General features: G+C 35.8%; 2 protein-coding genes across 2 annotated transcripts; both read right to left on the bottom strand.

Annotated features, from left to right (window-relative positions):
• Positions 1-700: 700 nt before the first annotated feature.
• Positions 701-5,939, bottom strand: naxe (NAD(P)HX epimerase). Its single transcript, XM_007230793.4, has 7 exons — positions 5,790-5,939; positions 4,212-4,392; positions 3,596-3,704; positions 3,184-3,294; positions 2,639-2,749; positions 1,269-1,416; positions 701-1,135 (listed from the first exon to the last, which is right to left on the bottom strand). The coding sequence occupies exons 2-7, from the start codon at positions 4,373-4,375 to the stop codon at positions 933-935; spliced, it is 846 nt and encodes a 281-aa protein (XP_007230855.1). The 5' UTR covers positions 4,376-4,392; positions 5,790-5,939; the 3' UTR covers positions 701-932.
• Positions 5,940-7,516: 1,577 nt separating this feature from the next.
• mreg (melanoregulin) lies at positions 7,517-13,526 on the bottom strand. The gene is made up of 5 exons (XM_007230792.4): positions 13,117-13,526; positions 11,335-11,497; positions 10,154-10,244; positions 9,521-9,684; positions 7,517-8,652 (listed from the first exon to the last, which is right to left on the bottom strand). Exons 1-5 carry the CDS (start codon positions 13,206-13,208, stop codon positions 8,449-8,451), a joined length of 714 nt encoding a protein of 237 aa, XP_007230854.2. The 5' UTR covers positions 13,209-13,526; the 3' UTR covers positions 7,517-8,448.
• Between the last annotated feature and the right edge of the window lie 7,236 nt (positions 13,527-20,762).

Here is a 20,762-nt window from a genome sequence, read left to right as displayed (position 1 = left end):
TATTATCGTAAGTCTTGAGACTTGGCTCACGCAAGTAGTGGCGAGAACAATGTCAACAACCAATAGGAGAGCTACGGGAAGCCGCAAGGCAAGAATATATTTCACGTGACTGTTTACAAACAATAAAAAAAAAAAAAAACACATTTTGTTGTTAATGCCTTATATGGTTCTTACTTTAATATGTACAGTACATTAAATACAGGTAGCACTTTAAAGTCATTATATTTAAAATGATTTAATTTTGGACTACTTTGTCTTATTGTGCAGTGTTATTTTTGATATAAACAAGTTTAATAAATACACATGTACAGCAGTGAAACTATGATTCTTTGCTATACAAGGTTGTAGCAAAAAAGAGGGGGGAAAGAAGTTTATAGGACGAGTTGAACACAAATGTATTCGAATAAAAAAAAAATCAAGGACTGCAGTGTGGCAGAAAAATAAACTGTGGATAGAGTTGAAAGTTGTGAGTCTTTAGATGTGAGAGGGTGTCAGACTTTAGTCTGTTAAAAGTCTTTTAGAGTCCTTTTTTTAGGTTGTGTAGTGTATGGACAGCATAAGTTAACAACTTACAATTTATTTCACAGTGCTATCTAGTGAAATCTGGCATGTTGTTGTATATTCAATGTCAAACGTAGTGATTATCATTTATCTGTATTATAGTATGCAGGACTGTTGTAAAAAACACGCACACAATTAATGCTCAGAACAGTCTGTGACATTTAATTACATTCGATCAAAAATAAACTCTCCTTTGAAAATATTTATACATCAGACTAACTTTCAATCCTTCCAACACAACAATTATTGTTTAACATTTAAACATCCTTCTGTTCAAATTCCAAAAGTGCTCAGACTACTAGTTCACCCAATACAGTAATGTTTTTTAATGCTGTTAAAGGTACATTAATGTTTCACACTCCTCCTCCCCCTCAGTTGAGCTGGTACACACACTCAGTGCCAGGGTACTCAGGCAACCTCAGGCTGTATTTCTTCTCCAGAGCTGGAGGGACAAACCGCCCTCCCAGGTAATGGTAGCGTCCTTTAAAGTGCTCCGCTGCTTTCTTCGGGGCAGTGAGCGAGATCAGCATGTCCGGCTGGATCCCATCACGCCCGCCCAGTTCCACATCCCAACCTAGAGAAACAAAAACATAAGCGCAGCTTACTGAGTGTGCATGCTGTGGACAGGTCACAGGTGAGCATTTTAATCAAATATAAGGAGGCGTAAGTTTGCTTGAATTGACTTGAACACTGCAGGACTAACTGACCTGATGGGATGTCCACACTAGCGATTGGAATGCTGATCTTTTTTAGTGTGGATAAAATGTCTCCAAAGGGCTCTCGCACTGCACCCTTAAAGCTGAAGCCAAAGACGGCGTCGACCACCACATTATAAACTTCATCGATTTCATCTGCCTAAAGGATGAACAAAAAGATCTTTTCCGCATCATCAGCTTCCCCCTCAGCAATTAGGAAGTTTTTTTTCACATAACAATTTAATTGAAAACTGGAACACTTAGTTAATATTCATTACAACATTGAAAAGTCTTATTGAAAAATATGCTTAACAAATTTTACATACATGCAGCCTGTGCAAAAATTAGAGGACCCATCATTTCACTTCACGTCAAAACATACATTAAGTTATTTATCTTTTAAAACGTACTGCTGAATACTGAATGCTGAATACTAAAAAGTTTGAATGATGTTTTGACTGGCAATTAAATTGTAATAAATTGCAAATTTACTTGTGCAGAATTGTATGTAGTGTTGGAATTAAAAAGTGAGCCTTTTGGAAGCACCTGGATTTCTGCATTAATTAGACCACTAATAAATTGTGATCTGGTCATTATGTAAGAAAAGTAAGTGAACTATTAAATTTAATAATCTAATCCTTCTTTAGCAGCAATCACACACCTTAACACACCTTTAACAGATGTCTTTGCCACAGACGTTCACTTTACTTTTTTTATACTGCACTGCACATCTTTACTCAATGGGCTCAATGAAAGGCATGAACAGTATAACTGTTTGTGTTGTTAGTTTAGAGTTAGATTATGTTGGTTTATAAATGTCTGATATTTCCAAAACGGTTTGCTTTTTTTTTTCTTTCTTAATTTTTTCCCATTTTTCTCCCAATTTGGTTATCCAATTGTCCCACCCCTTTGTGCGTCCCCATCACCAGCGGCACCTGTGACCCTTGGAGGATGTGGACGAGCACATGCCTCCTCTGACACGTCGATCACGTCAATCACCCCTTTTTTCGAGCTGCTGCTGATGACTCATTGCCTGAGCAGCCAGTGCGCTCGGAGGAAAGCACAGAGGCTATGTTACGATACATCTGCTCACCGACCTCTCGTGCCGCTTGGCGCCACCTTTAAGCGTGATGGGGAGAAAGCACCGTCTACCCACCCGAGGGAGCAAGGCCAACTGTGCTCTCTCTGAGCGTCGGCAGCTGATGGCAAAGCTGCATGAGCAGGGGTTCGAACCTGCAACCTCCCGCTCATAGTGGCAGCGACATACAAGTGCAAAATCTCTTAAGAATACTGCATGTTAAAGAATATTTTTTTGCTTTACGACTGTGAGGATGTGTTGGATGTGACTATGATATGATTCCTTAAGGATCCTAATGTGGTACCTCAGGCAACCCAGACAGGAGCGGTATCTCCATCTTCTCACACTGAGTGGTCAAATTCTGGAAGAGCTGTTTGTTTGGCCTCTTTGGATATAAAACAGAAGGCTCATAGCCCTGTGGATTGAACAAACACAGAATTGTATTATGTATGTATACTTGGAACTTATATAGTATGCAAACAGATAAACAATCCAATTTTCAATTTAAACATTCTCCTCTGTTTTAGCTGTTTTAGTTTGGTGAAGGATTGGGCGAGGAAGAACTACAGGAATTAGGCCCTTACTAATAATTAGTCATGACATGCAAACGCCTCGTCTCTGATTGGCTAACAGCACAGTGACGCTCCCTGCACAGCTCTGCAGTGGGTGTTTGCGAAGCAAGGTTAGGGAGGCTATGAATCCTAATTTACGGGTTTCATGAACAGTTTCATGTACAACATGCATTTGTATTTAGAGTAATCTATTGTACTTAAAAAAAAAAAACAATTACTAAAAGGTTTTTAGCAAAATGACACCTGTAAAAAAAAAAGGAAAAAAGAAAACACTCACAAACAGTTTGAGATGACGAGCACACACCAACCCATCTCCTCCATTATTGCCTGGGCCACAAATCACCAGAACTCTCGGTGGACTCTTGATCAGAGACTGCAAGGGATAACCCTGAGAGACAGACAGGAAGGGAACAACTGAAACAATGACACAACATTTGCAGTACACTATATGAAGTGTAGAGGGCGATATGGCTTCTGTTCATTCATTTGTAAAGTGCTGTTTCAAAGATGGAACTTTAAATAATGCCAAAGATAAAGAAAAAATCTGAATATGTAGAACTGAAGTAATTTACAATCAATTACTAAAAAGTAATGTAACTTCCAGACTGCTTTACCTTAAATTAAATAATTATATAGACAGCACCAAAAAGAGTTAGAACTATTTTGCTAATAGAAACCAGAGTCTTTACCTTTGTAACGGCGGTAGCACAACTTAGTCCTGCAAGTTCCATTAACTGATCCACACTGAAGCTGTACTCTGAAAAAAGCTCCTCGTCAATTCGCTGAGCTTCTTCCTGCCTATACATACACACAGATACACACACAGACTTAACAAAAAGTCTATGACAGTCTATAAATCGTTTTCACAGGCACAGCTGTTTCAGGAGACTACAGATACTTTAGAATTTATATTCCTATACATCCAGCATGTAGCCTCCAAAAGAATTGCAAACAATATTCAACAAAACAGTTAATAAAATATAGATTTTTAGACACTACATGGACAAAAATATATATAAAAAAAGTTTTTACAGCTTTTGTCTGAATAACTGTCTGTACTGTCCAGGAAAGTGTTTCTGCTACTTTTTGATGATTTGATTTAGTGAGTATTAATGAGTATTAATCAGGATGTTGGATAATCACCAACCTATCACATCCCAGTCTTCATAATTAATGGTCAAACCAGTGTAAATAGTTCCCTCTTATTATGCCCCAGGTTAGCATTATTAGCAATAATGTCCTGTTTTGTTCATGTTTTAATATATGAAAAGTTAAGTGCTAGTGTTATCATTCTGTCACACATACCCTAAGTATTTGATGGAGTTGGCCATGGTGCAGGCCTGTCTAGCCGAGGACGCTCTGTAGGTATTCTCACACACATGTGCATGTGCTACTCTGTGGGCGAGGACAGATACCCCCCGTGAAGTCACGAGGAGACCAAGGCCAAACAGGGCTCTCAACCCCAACATCCACCCGCGCACTGCACCTGGAGTAAGAGCAGAAAGGTTGTCTTTACTTATGTTCACACATGTTCATTTTAAAGAAGTAAATGCTGTCAGCTGTATTCGTGTATCTTAAGCAATATCACAACACACACATTGCACACAACTTATTATCTTATCCTCTAATAATTTTCAGGCTTTAGTTTTAACTAAGACATCTTTAATTAGGTACATGAGAGAGCAGCCAATCCGAACAGAAGTCATTCATTATTTTTCCCTACATTGTAAATTAATACTGAAGTCATCCAGACTATAAAGAAACACATAAGGAATTATGTAGAACCTTAAAAGGTGTTAAACAAACCAAAATACTCTGTTAAGCATTTAAGTGGCACTTATCTGGTTGTTCACAGTTGCTGGTAACTCTGACAAACTCATCCTGTGCAATAGAGGTAATTCTTTTTCTTCCTGTCCTGATGAGAGCCAGTTTCATCATAACATTTTTTATATGGTTTGCGACTGCACTTGAGGATACTCTCAGTTCTTCTTTTTTTTTTTGATTGACTGACCTTCATTTCTTAAAAGTCATTTTTTCCTTACTTAGTTGAGAAGTTCTTGCCATAATATGGATAAGAACTTTAATCGAATAGGGCTATTCACTGTATACCAAAGCTACCTCTTCAAAAACACATTAGGAGGGCAAAAAAATCAAGTATTTAACTCTTGACCAGCCAGAGCTGTTAACTAAAGCCATATTAGGTAAGTGTAGCTCATAAAGCTGACTGAGAAAATGCCAAGATGTGTAAAGCTGTCATCCTAGCAAGAGGTGCCTACTTCAAAAATATAAACTATTCTGGTTTTGGTTGTATATCCTGTTTTACCTGAACCCAACCAACCTTCCTTTATCCTCCAGACACTGCAACACCCAGCTATTTATATATGTCTGGTATATTTTACTGACCTGCACACTAATTAGGTGTGTATATACATTTATTAATATGCGACTACTTCATATAGTATGGACAAGTGCCTTTTAATCCTGATCCTGGCGAACATTTATCCAGTACATTTTAGTGATCTAATTAAAGAGTGATTAATTTTATTGAGTACCACTGTTAAATTATATTAAAATTAACTCGTAGGCCACATCATGCTGGGGAGCATAACCTAGGCTTTATATTTCTGTAATAAAACAATAACAGGTATTATTCAAAATCAGCAGAGAGGAATGCAACGAGAAATTAACATGTGAATCATATGCAACATAAAGTAGCTTACCCTAAAGAGAACTGATCATATTACTTCACTAGAACATGCAAATATAATGGAACTAGCTAACGTTACATGTAATAAAACTCTCTAAACAAAACTGTCACCGTGTCAGAGTCTCACTGTCCACAGCTCAAACCAACTACAGCATTTATTATTCTAACAGCCTCACCTCCGCTGTGTTCGGTCTGTATAATAATCAGAGAAGAGTTATTTACAATTTAATCCAGCAGCTGTTTTCGCCTGAATACTTAAATAAAATGTAAGCTCTGTAGAAACAGTGACCCTGTTGGTTCTTCACAATGGCGGAGAAGCCTTTCAAAATAAAAGTCACATAAATTCTGAGCAATAAATTACAAGTGTTATCAGTTCAGATCAGAGCTGGGAGGGAGCCACACCTGCAAGCCTTTACCTAACCGGCCCTAAAGATATTCACCTCAAAAACTGAACAGTCTTCAAGCACAAAACATTCTAGATTCCTCTCACTAAACAAGATTAAAGTACTGAAAACAGCACATGTGTTAATTGGACTACAATAGCATTAGTACTTTTAATTTATTTTTTACTGTAAACACAAACATTTTGTAACATTTTGCAAATTAGTTTTTTTTATGCTTCACATTTTTATTGCCTAATTATGACATCTACTCTTACCTCTAACAAATAATCAAAACCATACAATTACTGCATTTGTTACAGAGATTAAATTAACATTGAGCCAAATTTAAATCTGTTTTTCTGACACTTTTAAAACAATCTCAGTAATACCTTGGTACAATTAAATGCCCACCTCAACTTTAGATTTATCATTTATTTACTTATTTTATTATTTTTTACATACATTGCCTAAAATGTCATTGACCAAATACTGTGCTTTTTTCAAGTAAATAAAAAAGAATTCAAGTAAAATTTAAATTTAGTTTTTTCTTTTGACTATTTATCATATTTAAAAGACTACACTTATATCATATTGTCACTGCCATAAATTTACTGAATGTACATACTGAATTTCCAGAAATTAATAATACACGGCTCACCCTTTCATTGCACTAAAATTGTCCATGCTGTTATTGCTATTAGACAATTTTAGTGAAAACTAATATTGTATATTAATGAACATTATTAATTTCTGAACATTCAGCATGTCTTCAGTCCCTTGAAAAGAAAAACATTATGAAAGTGGTGATGTCACTGATATCAAAGGTTAAGAGCATTGATTCCAAGATGACAGGGTGAACAGGGAATAAATTGGATGCATTTAAATAGCTTGATATGTTATAAAAATGGATAAATAAATCTTTACAATGCCTAAACAATAAAAAAAAACTCTACACTTTTAAAATATATACTTTGTGTTCGTATCCCGGTCATGCAGCTTCATCAGCATCAGCAGCCGGAGTCTAAGAGAGCACAATTGTCCTTGCTCTTTCTGGGTGGTTAGATAGCGCTCTCTCCTCTCATCACTCCAAAGGGTTATGTCAGTTGAAACATGGCGTCTGTGAGCTGATGTATCAGAACCGAGTCGCTGCACTTTCCTCCTTTCCGGTAAAGCTGCATCAGCAGCCGTTTGAAAAGAGGCGGTGGCTGACTTCACATGTAGCGAAGAAGGCATGTGCTAGTCTTCACCCTCCTGGTGTTGGGGCATTGCTAGGTGTAGGGGGAGTGCCGCTTAGTGGGAGGGGTCATTTTTTTTTAATGTATTGTTACACAGTGTTATACAAAATTCTCATGTACTCAAAACTGCTTTCTTCCATTTACATAATATTGCAAAAAGCCTCTGATAAGCTGGTGCATGCACTCATAACCTCATGGCTGGATTGTCTGTAATGAAACTGAAAGTCTTAATACACACAAAGCATTGAGGACCCAGCAACACAACACTCTAAAGAGAAAATACACTTGTTTCAAAATATTTGATTTATTGTCTCATTTAGGATTGAATTAGATGGCATATTTATTTGAATCATTCTGGCCCTTGATACAGAATGTTTGAGTTGAATAATTTACATGAAGTTAAATTAAGAATGAGTAATGTTGACCTTAGTAAACCACTCTGCTTAATAAACCTTCAAAAATAAACGTCAGCCTAGGCCTTAAGGATAGCTGAACATTTCACGCAAGCCATAAAACTAGCCATAAAAACTAGCCTAGTCTATAAGCCTTATACTGGCTTAAGGCGTAGTCTGCATTCCATTTGAGTTCCAAGGAGGACATTTTACCCAAAACAGTCCGAGTTGGATTTCCAACTCAGAAAGTTAAGAGAGCCTCACCAAGCTCACGTTTAGAATCCAATATGGCTGCACATCAAAAGAAGTAAAAATAATAGATTTATACTTTTTTATCACTTCTCTCAATTTGTGTCAAATTTTGGATAGATTTATCATAAAACACTGGTAAATTATTATCCTACCAGCAGTGTCATACCATACCAAAGTCTCACGTTAACTGTTTTTTTTTTTTTTGGCAAATGAATAGAAGTAGTGTACAAATAGTGTGTACAATAACATACCCTAAATGGTAATAAGCATTTGAATAGTAACCTCAACCACAGTCCTAATATTAACCTTAAAACTAGATTAAAACTTAACACTAGCCTTCAACAACTTGCCTTAACCTTATACCTCAGATCCAGCTTTAAACATAATATAAACATATACAAAACTAGTCCATACCTTAAAACTTGACATTTTCACTTAACACTTTAAAATAATTGTATCTCAACATTAGTCTTTGTTTAACTTGCCTCACCCCTTATGTCCTGTTGCAGATGTACAGTGCTAACAAAGTACAAAGTCAAATCAGTTTTTAAATCTTAGCTTTAATCTTAGTTTTTAATCGTGTCCGCTGCTCTCTCCTTCATCATCATCCTCTTCATCATCTCCTGCAGACATGTTCTGATTCAGCCGGGAAAGAAGGAGTGGCAGATTTATAGCCATAGGGTCTTCCTCTTCGTCATCATCATCATCTTTAGGAGGGTAAAAACGACGAGCCTTGGCCACAAAATCATCAGCTGCATCCAAATAGATCAACCGGTCCTGAGAAAGAGAAAACAGAGTGTGCAGTTTAAACACCTTCAGAGATCTTCAGATATTACATAATTATCTTTTTAGACTGGGCTTGGTGTAAAGTGTATATATATAGATATATGTATATGTAGTATCATGTTTATGTTGTTATATGTTTATAGTTTATAGATATATAAATACGTATATATTTATTTACATAAACGAAATAATATATATATATGTGTGTGTGTATTTATTAATGTATTATTTAGTTTATTTAAAAGTATTGTTTAGTTTATATATAGTATTTATATATATATATAAACTACATAATACTATATATATATATATATATATATATATATATATATATATATAAAAACTAAATAATACTTCATTCTAAGTTATTCTCTTTTTTCCAAGTTCATTTCAAACGCCCTCTATTTGTATATGTTCAGTTCCACCTGTTCCAATTTAAAACATTTAAGTAAGTGCACAGTTAATTAACCTGGACTTAATTAGTTTTGTATTTTGTGGTCTGAAGCAAAACTAGAATCAAAAATTGTATGGTACAGTAATAGTAGTCCTGATTTTATGAACAACAGTAGAATGTGTTGGGTAATATATCACAGCAGGACAGTCAGGACAATTTGGGGCAAACAGGGTCCATACAGTTTTACAGAGAGGGTTTAAGCCTTGTCAGAGTTAATGGAAAATCTCTATTCAAAATTCTGTGTAGTTCATCAAAAGGCCTAATCCCTGTCTAGACAACTGGCCCATAATGTTAATCATATGTCAGAACAAATGAAAGTGCATTAATTATAAGACCATTAACAAAAGAAGAGGCAGTAATGCCCTATTTGTTCTCCACTGCGTTCCTTCCTCCATTAACTCTCACCAGGGTGAAGAGATATCTCTCAGGCGGAGGCTCTTTGCTGTTAAAGATGGATGTCTCTGAGTGAAGTGTTTGGAGAAGCGATCGGGCAACTGCAGCATTTCGCATACGATCATATGACGTACTCGCAGACACATTCAACAATGAATCAGCCTCAGCCATGAAGCCTGCAGAGAGACACAAAATTATTATTGTATGACAATACTTTATTTAACACAGACATGTCAGTAAGACCATCTTCAACCGAGAGAGAGAAAAATCAATGAAAAGTGAGACAGAAAGATAGAGAGATGTGACACCAGTGACCTGGTGTCACACACTGTTATACCAATGATCTGCAACGCATGTCACACTGTTACACCACTGACCCATAACACACTCCAAACCATTAAACCACTGTGTCCAGTTAGACCATGTAACAACATACCAATTCAACTATTCAAAAGTTCTTTATCATCTTTATCATTCAGTGGCCACACACACCCTTTCAGCATGTAGTGCACTCACACACACACACACACACACACACACACACACACACACACACACACACACACATATAGCAACAACTGTTTGTTTACCTTACCTTATCTCTAAAACAATTCCCCTACTGTTGTGTAACTTATAAAAACTTACCCAGATTCTCCAGGATCATTTTCCATTTGTCCCGCACTTCTCTCCTCACCTCTCTCATAGCTTCAATATCCACACTCAGTCGCCGGTAACCCTGCATTACACAAAATATATATTTGATAATAGTGTTAGGATGAACTTATTTCAACACAGACATCCTAACATCAAGACTATGGAAATATGAGATGAATTTAAAGAAAAAAAGTTATGTAGTGTGTAAAATATGTTTATGGCTAGCAATCTATAACAGTAAATAATGCGTAGGGCTGCAAAGATAAGTCAACCGCCAAAATATGAAACTTTAGCAATCAGCAATGACACAGATAACACAGACACGGGGAGTAAATGAACTCAAATCATACCTTTTATTCGGCTTGAAAATGCCCTCCACCACACCCAAACCAAACTTAAAACATAATTCGGCCCAGTGGGGCTCTAGAGTCTGTAGAATTACTTAGTTTTACTTTTAAAGGTCCGGGCGGCCTCAGCCCTCAGCTCCCCAGTGAAAGTCCTCTCCAAATGAGGGCTGAGGCTGAGTTTATATGCCTTTCCCAGCTGGCGGCTCAATCAGTCCTCATGTGGACCAGCAGAGACAGGCATGGCTTTGCGCTCTGGCGTGGGGCGGACCCACAACTGCCCCGCCTCCTCACGCCACAATACTCAGCACCACAGAACATAGTAATTTGCTCTTATAGCCTTTAACACTGAGACCAGGCAGTTAATCATCTATAACACACATATATAAATCCCAATAGAAGGTAGCCTGTGGAAAATGATTACACTCTGAAGGTGAGTAAGAGGTGGGAGGACACATTCAAAATGTAAATAGATGTTGCCAGGAGCCAATGAAAAAGGTGTAAGTTTGCTCAAAATGGCTGTAGTGCACACAAAACGGACTGCTTTACCAACATCAGGTGAAAACCCCAGCAGAATTGCTCAGTAGGCCCCATTCAACTAAGGAGCAAAACTGAGCATGTGCAAAGTCGTTTGCCTGTCCTTAACTAGGGTTCGACTACAATTTTTACATTTTTCCAACACAGGTTATCTAGTCTGACCATCTTTTAAGAAACTTAAGTTTAGATTTTTACAGTATGTATGTTAGGATAAGAATAAGGATGAGGTCACATATTAAGCTACATTTATACATGATGTACAGTAAAGGTGTGTAATAAAGGTGTGTGTACCTGTGAGCCCATGCGTGTTTGTTCTCTGCTCTGCAGGAGGTTATAAAGGACCCGGTCATCATCTCTCTCAGAGTGGGATGGGTCTCCTGGTTCGCTCCACAGGTTGGTCTCCTGGTCCCGCCTCTTTTTGGCCTCACGGTCAAAATACTCTAATGTTTCATTACTGACACACACACACACACACACACACTTTATTAGAAACCTCTCTGCTGGGAAATCTGGCTTAAGACTAGCTTTTTTCTGGTTCCACATGGTCACAGACCATATTTAATGGACAAGGTTGTTTAAAAGCTAGTCTTCCAGGTAAAAAGGATACCCTAAACCAGTTGTTCTCAACTGGTCTCAGCCAAGGACACACATTTTCTCATGGTCAATAAGGGTACATTAACATTACAAGCCACATAGCTCAAATCTGATATTTTTGCTCAAATCGGATTTGGTTATCCTGATGGTTCACATTCACAAAATAAGTGACCTGTATCTGTGTGTAATGTGAAAGAATCTGTCCCTAAAACACCTCACATATTTAACGACGACTCGTAGCTTTATAAAAGGAAATAGATGAGTTAGCAGCTCATATGTGGAGCATCTTTTGCTCGAGTGGAGAACAAACAGCTGGTCTGAAGTACATGTTCAGATCGAGTAGGTGAAAAAAGGCCAGGTGTTTTGCTTCTGCTGTTTTTGCAGCTATAGCTGCACAGCTGTGGGTACGATAGAAAAGCGTGTAGCTCATGCGTAAAAGCAAAAAGAAGCATCAATTCCGACAATCAATTTGACTGTTCACATTCATGTCGCATGCCCACATATTCGATTTAAGACCACATATGGAAATGGCTCATATCTGATTTAAAAAATCTGATTTGTCCTGTGCACAAAGCCATGAAAAAAACAGATGTGAGCCACATTAGGCAAAAAAAAAAAGGTTTGAGTCACTTCAGCCTGGTAATGTGAACGTAGCCCACTTTTAGTCGTGCCTCACTTTTACAGAATACAAACCAAACAAATATTTTAGAAAAATAGCCTTAAACACATTTAAACATATATATGCATGCAAGGAGAATATAAGGAGGAATTTAATTTTTTAAGAAACTTGAGGAACATGACAACTTCATGTATAAAAGTTGCTACAATAAGATTCAATATCAAACTGCATAAAATAAATAAGGCCACAAAATAAGATCTCACTTCTCTGCATATCTCTGCATTCAGAGTACAGTAAGAAACGCTCGGTCTCTTCTTTTCCCCAATATAAAAGACGAGTACAAAATCAGATCTGTATTGATTATTTTTAATTTATAATTTTTTATAAGCTGACCTGGTTTAGAGAGACAAGTCATCCGCTGGTGTTGGTTCACTGTGTTATATCAAGTCCAAAATCAGAGCAGATGAAACCCGGAAAATCTTATCAAATCATCTTATTCATAATCATTAACAATAAAAGAAATAAACGCTTAAAATTGATAACTCTGTCTGTGTGTAAAACATCTATTTAATATAGACTTTCACATTTTGAACTGAATTTCTGAAATTTTCAATGATATTTTCAATGATATTCCAATTTTTTGAGATGTGCTAGTATGTGTACTTACAAACCAAATTAATACCAGAAAACCAACACATTTAAATGAAATCTAATAGTTCTAGCAAGAAGAGTGACAAATTAACCAACCAAAATTCTGCTATATAAAGCTGGATGAGTACCAAAAGCATCGGTAGTGAGCACTACTGTGTTTAATTAATTGTGTGGTGAGTGTGTGATATGTGTGTGCGCAGGATAAATACCCCAATAAAGGTCTCTTTTCATCTTCATCATCATCTTCACAGCAGCAGCAGCAGCACCACTTGGCACAGAAACTCCTGAAGGCCGCACCCATCCTTACCAGGAGCAAGTGAGACAGGAACGAAGAACAGAAACAGGCAAAAGAGAGCTGGAAGCATCAGCTAGTTTTGGATTAGAAGCCCCCTGAACGTGACATCTGATCTGGCGGTCGATCACTTTTTCACCAACTTTTTTCCCCCTATTTCTCCATTCAGATTTAGATTAAGGGTCAGACACAGCAGGCTGAAGGTTGCTCTGGATTAGGGCTGGTGATCCTTCTTTCTGGATCTGCTCAGGAGATCTGGAGCATCTTCTGACCTCTTTGAGGCCGCAATCGCCAAATGAAAGGAACAAACAGATGTTCCAGCTGCACAGAGCCCTAAAACACAGTCACAGCTTAGTCATGTGGACTCAACAATTCCCTCTGCAGCCCTGAGGCCAGCCGCACACAATCACACCAGTCACACTAGTAGGGCCCTATGAAATCTGTTTTATTTTTTGGCACATTCTGTTTTAATTTTTTTTGTTTTGTTTTTATTGTTTTTCCATTACATATGAGATGTTTTTGGTTTTTAATAATTCTGTCAGGTGAATAAAAAAATATCTAATTAATTATGATTAATTTAATTTAATCATAATAAATCACATTCATCATTTCATATTTTAAACTGTACAATTCTATATAATTTAAGTTGAGGAGCAAATGAATGAGTAAATAACTGGCACAGAGTTAAAAGCTCCCTGCAATGAACATCAGTGAGTAACAACTGCTGTAAATAATATATATATCTTTTACACCCCAGATCTGTTTATTATAGATGCAGCTTTATTCACCTGAAAATGATAAAACCATTATAAAAAACAGTCACAGTAAAATATGTCTTATAGAGTAACTACGCTCTAAGACGTTTTACATTAAAAGCTGAAGTTTTATTACGAAGTTCAAAATGGCGGACTAGCCACAATGGTTATTAGCTAACTATAGATGCTAACTATTTTCAAAGCTGGTGTTTGATAACAGATGGATTGTGCTGTGCTGGTTAGATTAGAAGGTTCTTGGGCCAGTTGTTCAAAAAATGTAATCCGGATCAAAATTATCCGGATTTGGTAATCACATTTTTTGCTATCCAGGATTAGGTGATCTGTCTTACTTTTAAGCCAGTTTTTCAAAGCAATATTGGATTGGATCAACCTGATCCAGAAACACAGTTTTCAGGATTACCTAATTCGGATTACCAGCTATGTAAAAAACAGATAGAAGAACCAACATGGGTTGATGACTCCTTTTCTTGCAGTAACAAGATACTGCTTATTGCAAAACAATACAAGCAATTGAGCATTCTGCAGAGACGCTTTGCATGACTTAACTATTTGCGAGTCGAACCACAGGGAGCATGCAACATAACACTTGCATGTATTGTCCTGCCCAATGTTGCTACCAGACGCAATATCCCTCTCTGTGATGTTCATGATGCACCTGAGCCTGTTGAAGAACCAGAACAAACTCTGGTGTTCTTTGCAATTGTTCGAAATTATTTTTGACAGCTTCATATCTGATGAATGTTTCTTTGACATTAATATACAGTGATGAATGACAGTGACGTAGATGACAAAATGAATATATTATTATTGTTTGTTATTGAAATCTTTTGGGGGGATTATTTAATGGGGTCAAGATGGTTTTTATTTTTACGTTACTATAGAAAAAGGCTTAATTGGTAGCCAATGTCTACTTTATCACTGTAACAGTTAAACAGGTCAAGTGCAAAATAGAAGTAAAAGTATATACACTAAATTGTACAAATGTTTTTTTTTTTACTTTAAAACTTTGATTTTAAAGTTTTACCACATTTTCTTCATGAAATCCACTTTGAAATCCTACCCCTTGTTGGGATCAGGGTAATCCTGTTTTTTTGGATCAAAGTTATCCAAATCCTACTGAAAAGTTTTGAACAACAGAAACTGAAGGTTTGATCCATTTACAAACTAGGATTGGATTGCGTGATCTGATCCGATTTCAGAATGCTTCTTTCCCTTTTCAACAACCCGTTTTTCAGATTTGATCCAATCCGATAACCAAAATCCGATCAGATTTTCTTTGAACAACTGGCCCCTTGGGTTTGATATGATATTATGGTATGGTAAATTATGGTTGTAGATCACTACAGTCTTTAGTTTGAATTCAGAACACCAGCATGCAGCTAGCGGCTCAGTGCTAGCTAACAGCTGAACTCAGCAGTAAGGATTGGGGGGTGGTGTTAGCCTGATGCTAACTGTTTTCTGTGTTAATTCTGAGTTATTCTCTGTTTGATGTGATATGTGTACTTCAGTTCCAAAGGTCAGAACACGAACACACAGTGCCGGTCACTGCTGTGTACAATTCTGTGTATTCTGTGTTTATATTATTCCTTAATTACATGATTCTGACTGTGTTTTTGTCATCACAGAAATCATAGGGCCCTTAACTCATCATTAATCATCTCTGACTAGAGCAACGTAGCACAACATAGTAGCAACTTCTAATTGGCCACATTATTAGAAAACCAGCTTGTGGTAAACCAAGAAACAGGACACATAACGGTCAATATACAGGGCTGTCCAGTACAATACCACCTTTGTCTAAAAAGAAATTCACAGCTGTGTCTAATCCATACTCCAAGAAGAGTGCTGTGATATGAAAGGGACAATTGAATCTTTTTAAAGGGTTTATAAATAGTTTGTATCTGGATTATTAAAGGTTGATAATTAATCTACATTAACATAACTCACATAATAATATAGAAGGTCAGTTTAATCACATTCAATTAATAAATGAAATTAATCTGGATAGTTAAATAAAGACAATTATTAACAGATATGTTAATGCTAGTGATGGAAAAGACAAACTATGATAAGCATCCAGAAAGCTCAAAGGTTAGACACTATGGAATGTTGGAATGTGGGATCAGTATTTGGCAAGTGACTGGTCCCTGTTGCCCTTTCTATTTGTGTTGTAACTGCTTATGAATGATTTTAAAGTGTTTACAACCTAATTAATAACATTAATAAACTAAACTTCACTCCTTTATAATCTATTTATATACCATGTATACATTTCTCCAGTTGTAGTAGAGTTTAATATCTTAGGATTCCCTAAAAAATGTATTTTAGAGTTTGTGAAGCAAGGCAAAATATATTACCAGTCAGAAAACCACACAGAAGAATTTCCTCTCCACAGTGTTGTTTACTGGTTGTGGTCTAGTGTTAAAGTAGTGCACCGCAAACTTCCAAACAAATTAGTGTCTACAATGAACTTCTATGAGAACATGAAATTTCACATATAAAATAATATCCAGAAAGCATTTCTACTGATGTTAATTTCCAGAATTAATGTTAAAGGTCTAATAGCATTATCCAATATAAGGTTCAAACAAGTTATATGTATTCTAATTTTACACTGCCTGGCCAGAAAAAAAAGTCTCCACCTGGATTTAACTAAGTAAATGATATGTTGTTGCTGCAGTTGGTCAGGTCTAGGTTCAGTAACCGTATGTGCTGAAAGAATGAGGTCAGCTGACTACCTGAATATACTTAATATAGACCAGATTATTCCATCAATGGATTATTCTTCCGTTATGGCACCAGCATATTTCAAGATGACAATATCAGGATTCTTGGGGCTGGAATTGTGAAAGAGTGATTCAGGGAGCATGAGATCATTTTCACACATGGATTGTTCACCACAGAGTCCAGACCTTAACCTCATTGAGAATCTTTGTGCTGGAGAAAGTTTTGTGCAGCAGTGAGACTTTACCATCATCAATGCAAGATTACTGGATTGAAATAAATCTTGTGACATTGCAGAAGCTTATCAAATTACATAGCGAAAGTGTGTGACTTTTTTGGCCAGATAGTGTATGTGAAATAATAGTAAGTAGTGTGTGTATAAGAGACACTGACATTCAGTAAGATGTTCTAATAACATTAATACTAGGAAATACTAATATGCAGTATGTTCCTAATAACACTGATAACCAGTATGAAGTTCAAGTAAGATCCAGTATGAAGGTCTAATAACACAAATATTCAGAATGAAGTTCTAATATGTTGTATTTATTCCCATTGTATATAAAATAACAGTAAGTAGTGTGTGAATGTATGGGGGCAGAGAAAATGGAGACAGAGAGGGCAGGAATGTGCTGATGGGTAATATGCTAATCATGTGAGGCAGCATGATCATACAGAGTGCTGGAGAGCCTGAGGAGGAGAGTAAAGGACTGAACACACAGGCAGAGACACTGAAACTTGGTATTAAGTGATTATTAAACAATTGCATGGGATTGAAAATATTTGCATTAAAAAAGCCAAAACCTAACCAACTTAGTAGGTTTTGGCTTTTTTAGTCATTATTTTTGGCTTTTTAGTTATTATTTTCCTTTTATTTTTATTTATTTGATTTTAGTTGTTTTGGTGTGTTTAATTTTTGTTTATTAGATGTATTTGTTTAGCTTAATATGAAGAGCTCCACTGAGAAGAGAAATATCATGCACTGATAATACAACACTTAAATTTAAATACAAACAGAATTCAGGCATCTCATCTCATATAAACTGTTTTACTTTATTAGCAGATATGATTCAGAACAAGCTGTTGAAAAAGTACGTTGTTCCAGTATTACACTTGATTCAGCCTCTAGTTTCATCATCCACAATTTTACAGTAAAATCAAAATGCAACAATTTAAATAAAAGTATGATGGCTAGAAGAAGTCAAAACAAAAAAAACAAAAACAAAACAAACAAAAAAAGCTACATCTATGTTTCTAAACCTGTGAAATCAATGTGAAGGCACACAAACAAGGTCAAACATTGCAGTAAACAAGACAAAAACAGGCCGATATTAAACATAGGCCAGTTTGAACTGTGTATAAAGTCTGGATGTAACCAGTCCATTGTCTAATATAACTTTTATAGAGGAATTCCACAGACTTCGCTGCATTGTAAATAACTGGTTAGGATGTGATGAAAGTCAGTAAGAGTGGTTCTGCTGTTGAGTGTTTGTTAGAGGTGTAGGAGGAGAGATAAGCAGGCCTACCACTGAATCATGTGTCTGAATCTGAATAAAGACACTTTGTTCTGCTCTGAATCAGCTGCTGTGAAATATTCAGCACAACTGTTCCCTCATAAACTGCTCACTTCCAGTGAAGACACTCTACATAAAAAAAGTTCTCCAGTTTTATTATTGTTCAGCCATGATTTTAAAGATGAACCATGCTAAATAAAGTTAATATGTGGGAAATCAGAAATAAATACAAAAAATAACAAAACATGAGATGGATTTATTACATTATCCTGTGATTTATGACAGTAAAGGAAGGGTTCACACTGTTGTGTGGTGTTAGTAAACACATGGAAAGGTCACTTTCGTTCTTGGATGAGTGGAGTACACCAGAAAAACATTATTTACACTGCTGTTCAAATGTTTGGATTTAGATGTTTTATGACTGATAGTCCTATTGAGTTTGGCGCACTTTTAATATAAGTATAAATTCACAATTCAGACACAATTAATTATTTATTCATTAAATTAATTATACTGAGAAAAAAAACATGGTATATACAGTATATAAAATGTTAAAATATTTGTTCATGACACATTTTATGTTTTATTTTCCCCAATATGTTAAATTTAGTAAATGAACAGTAAGGGTCAGAGCCAAGTCACTATAGAGTAGACTATATTTTAATTTCAATAGAATTTTTTCATTTAAAATGCTGTGCAGTGAAAGACTAGGCTTAATTCTACAAGTTGTCTTTGGAACTATCCCAACGTGTGCTCAAGCCTCAACAGACTAACAATATTAATCTAATTTTGCCTAAACTGATTACATTTTTGGTTAACTATTTCTCTTTGCACTAAAACTAAACGGCACTGAAACTGAGTATCAGTTGATATTGAACAATTCAGTCTCATTCTGATTATAAACAATTCTTCATGGTTGTTTTATTAAAGGCAACAGTTTAATATAGAAACATGAAAATTAAAAAAATGTGCATGCTTAATTGATTTTCTTGTAAAAGGTTGTTTACAGGACAAATCCTTAAAGCACCTGTAAAAAAATGGTTCGATTGAAACAAAAAAAACGCACTTTTCACACTTGTTTTTAGTATTATACACACAATCATGCCAAAAGTCATGGAACAGCAGTATATAATGTGTTTATGAAATGTTACCTCAGGGGACAGTTTTAGAACGTTCACACCTGTTAAAGACGTGAGGTGTTATCTTGTGAGTGAGAATGAACAATGGCCAGCATAATCATGGCAAGATTACATTAATACATCATTATTAAAATACACTAAACTAAATGTATATATTTTTCTGTGGTTAAATTGTCTTTATATAACTAAAACAGCGATTCCACAGTTTTGAACAATAATGGGCTGTATTTTGAGTATTGTTCACTGTTAAAATGTCATTGCATGACTTTATTTCAAGTTCCCCAGTTCTTGTTTGATTTTTTCTTCCAAGATCTATTTTTACTTTATGTTAAAACATTTTGGTGCAACATTGAAAACTGTTTAAAAGGCTCTTTAAAATAACCATATACAAGAGGTTTTATAATCAAGAAGAACCATTTAAGCAAGAAAACTATTAATTTATGCATTAAAATGGTTCTAAAAGTAATCAAAACTGTATAGAGAACTGTTGCATTTTCCAAAGAAACAATGAAGATCCTCTTTTAAAGACTGTATGCAGATTCAGTGCATTTTCCTTTCTTTATCTCCTTCTGTGATTCTCTTTTGGCTTTTTCAGTTAACTGTAATTTTGAGACTGATGTTCAAAAATAAGCTTTGCTCTGATTGGCTGCCCTTAATAGTTCCTCATTTAATAGGCAGCCCAGGCTGAAGCTCTCCTGTAAACTGGACAAAAAACTAAATGGGTAAGACTAATCTGCACTAGGCTGAATGTGTGAACACATGGTGTAAATGTTTTTAATGTTTTTAATGTTTTTTTGATATGAGAAAATTTATTTCAGCCAGGCTGTACTCACAGCTTATTTTACATATAATGTATGCATGTAGTATTCAGTGGTAGAGTGTAAACCATCAACATTGTGTATTAAACGTCTTGTTAAAAATGTAGAGAGAGAAATTTTTCTTTTAATGATTCAGGCCTTTTTAAAAACCATGACCGAGTGACAACAAATTATAAAGAACAGAGCTGAGCTTGAAGACTTATGAACAGACGAAATTAGTTATAAACACCAAACAATATGTAGAAAGTAGAAAAAAACAGACCAGATCATTAAAAAAAGCAGTACTGCGAGACATGGTGGAGGTAGTGTAAGAACAGTCATACAGACCACTTGCCCTCATTTGTGATGTAAATTAACAAAGTGACTTATCAACTACAATGATAACAGAGGTGTACAGGAACATAAAATTGCATCAGGGAGGGCAAAAATAAGCTTTTTTTGACCTCTACATTGTGCATCTGTAGCGTATGGTCAAGTAGCTCAACATATTACACTAAACAGATTTATAATAGAAGCAAATGAACAGCTGAAGATGATTAATCTTTTGGAAAGTACGCTGAAATCCTGTATATATATATATATATATATATAT

The sequence above is a fragment of the Astyanax mexicanus genome, chromosome 3 (genome assembly GCF_023375975.1).
Source record: "Astyanax mexicanus isolate ESR-SI-001 chromosome 3, AstMex3_surface, whole genome shotgun sequence".
Lineage (NCBI taxonomy): Eukaryota > Metazoa > Chordata > Actinopteri > Characiformes > Acestrorhamphidae > Astyanax > Astyanax mexicanus.
This window is presented reverse-complemented; position numbering and strand designations above follow the sequence as displayed.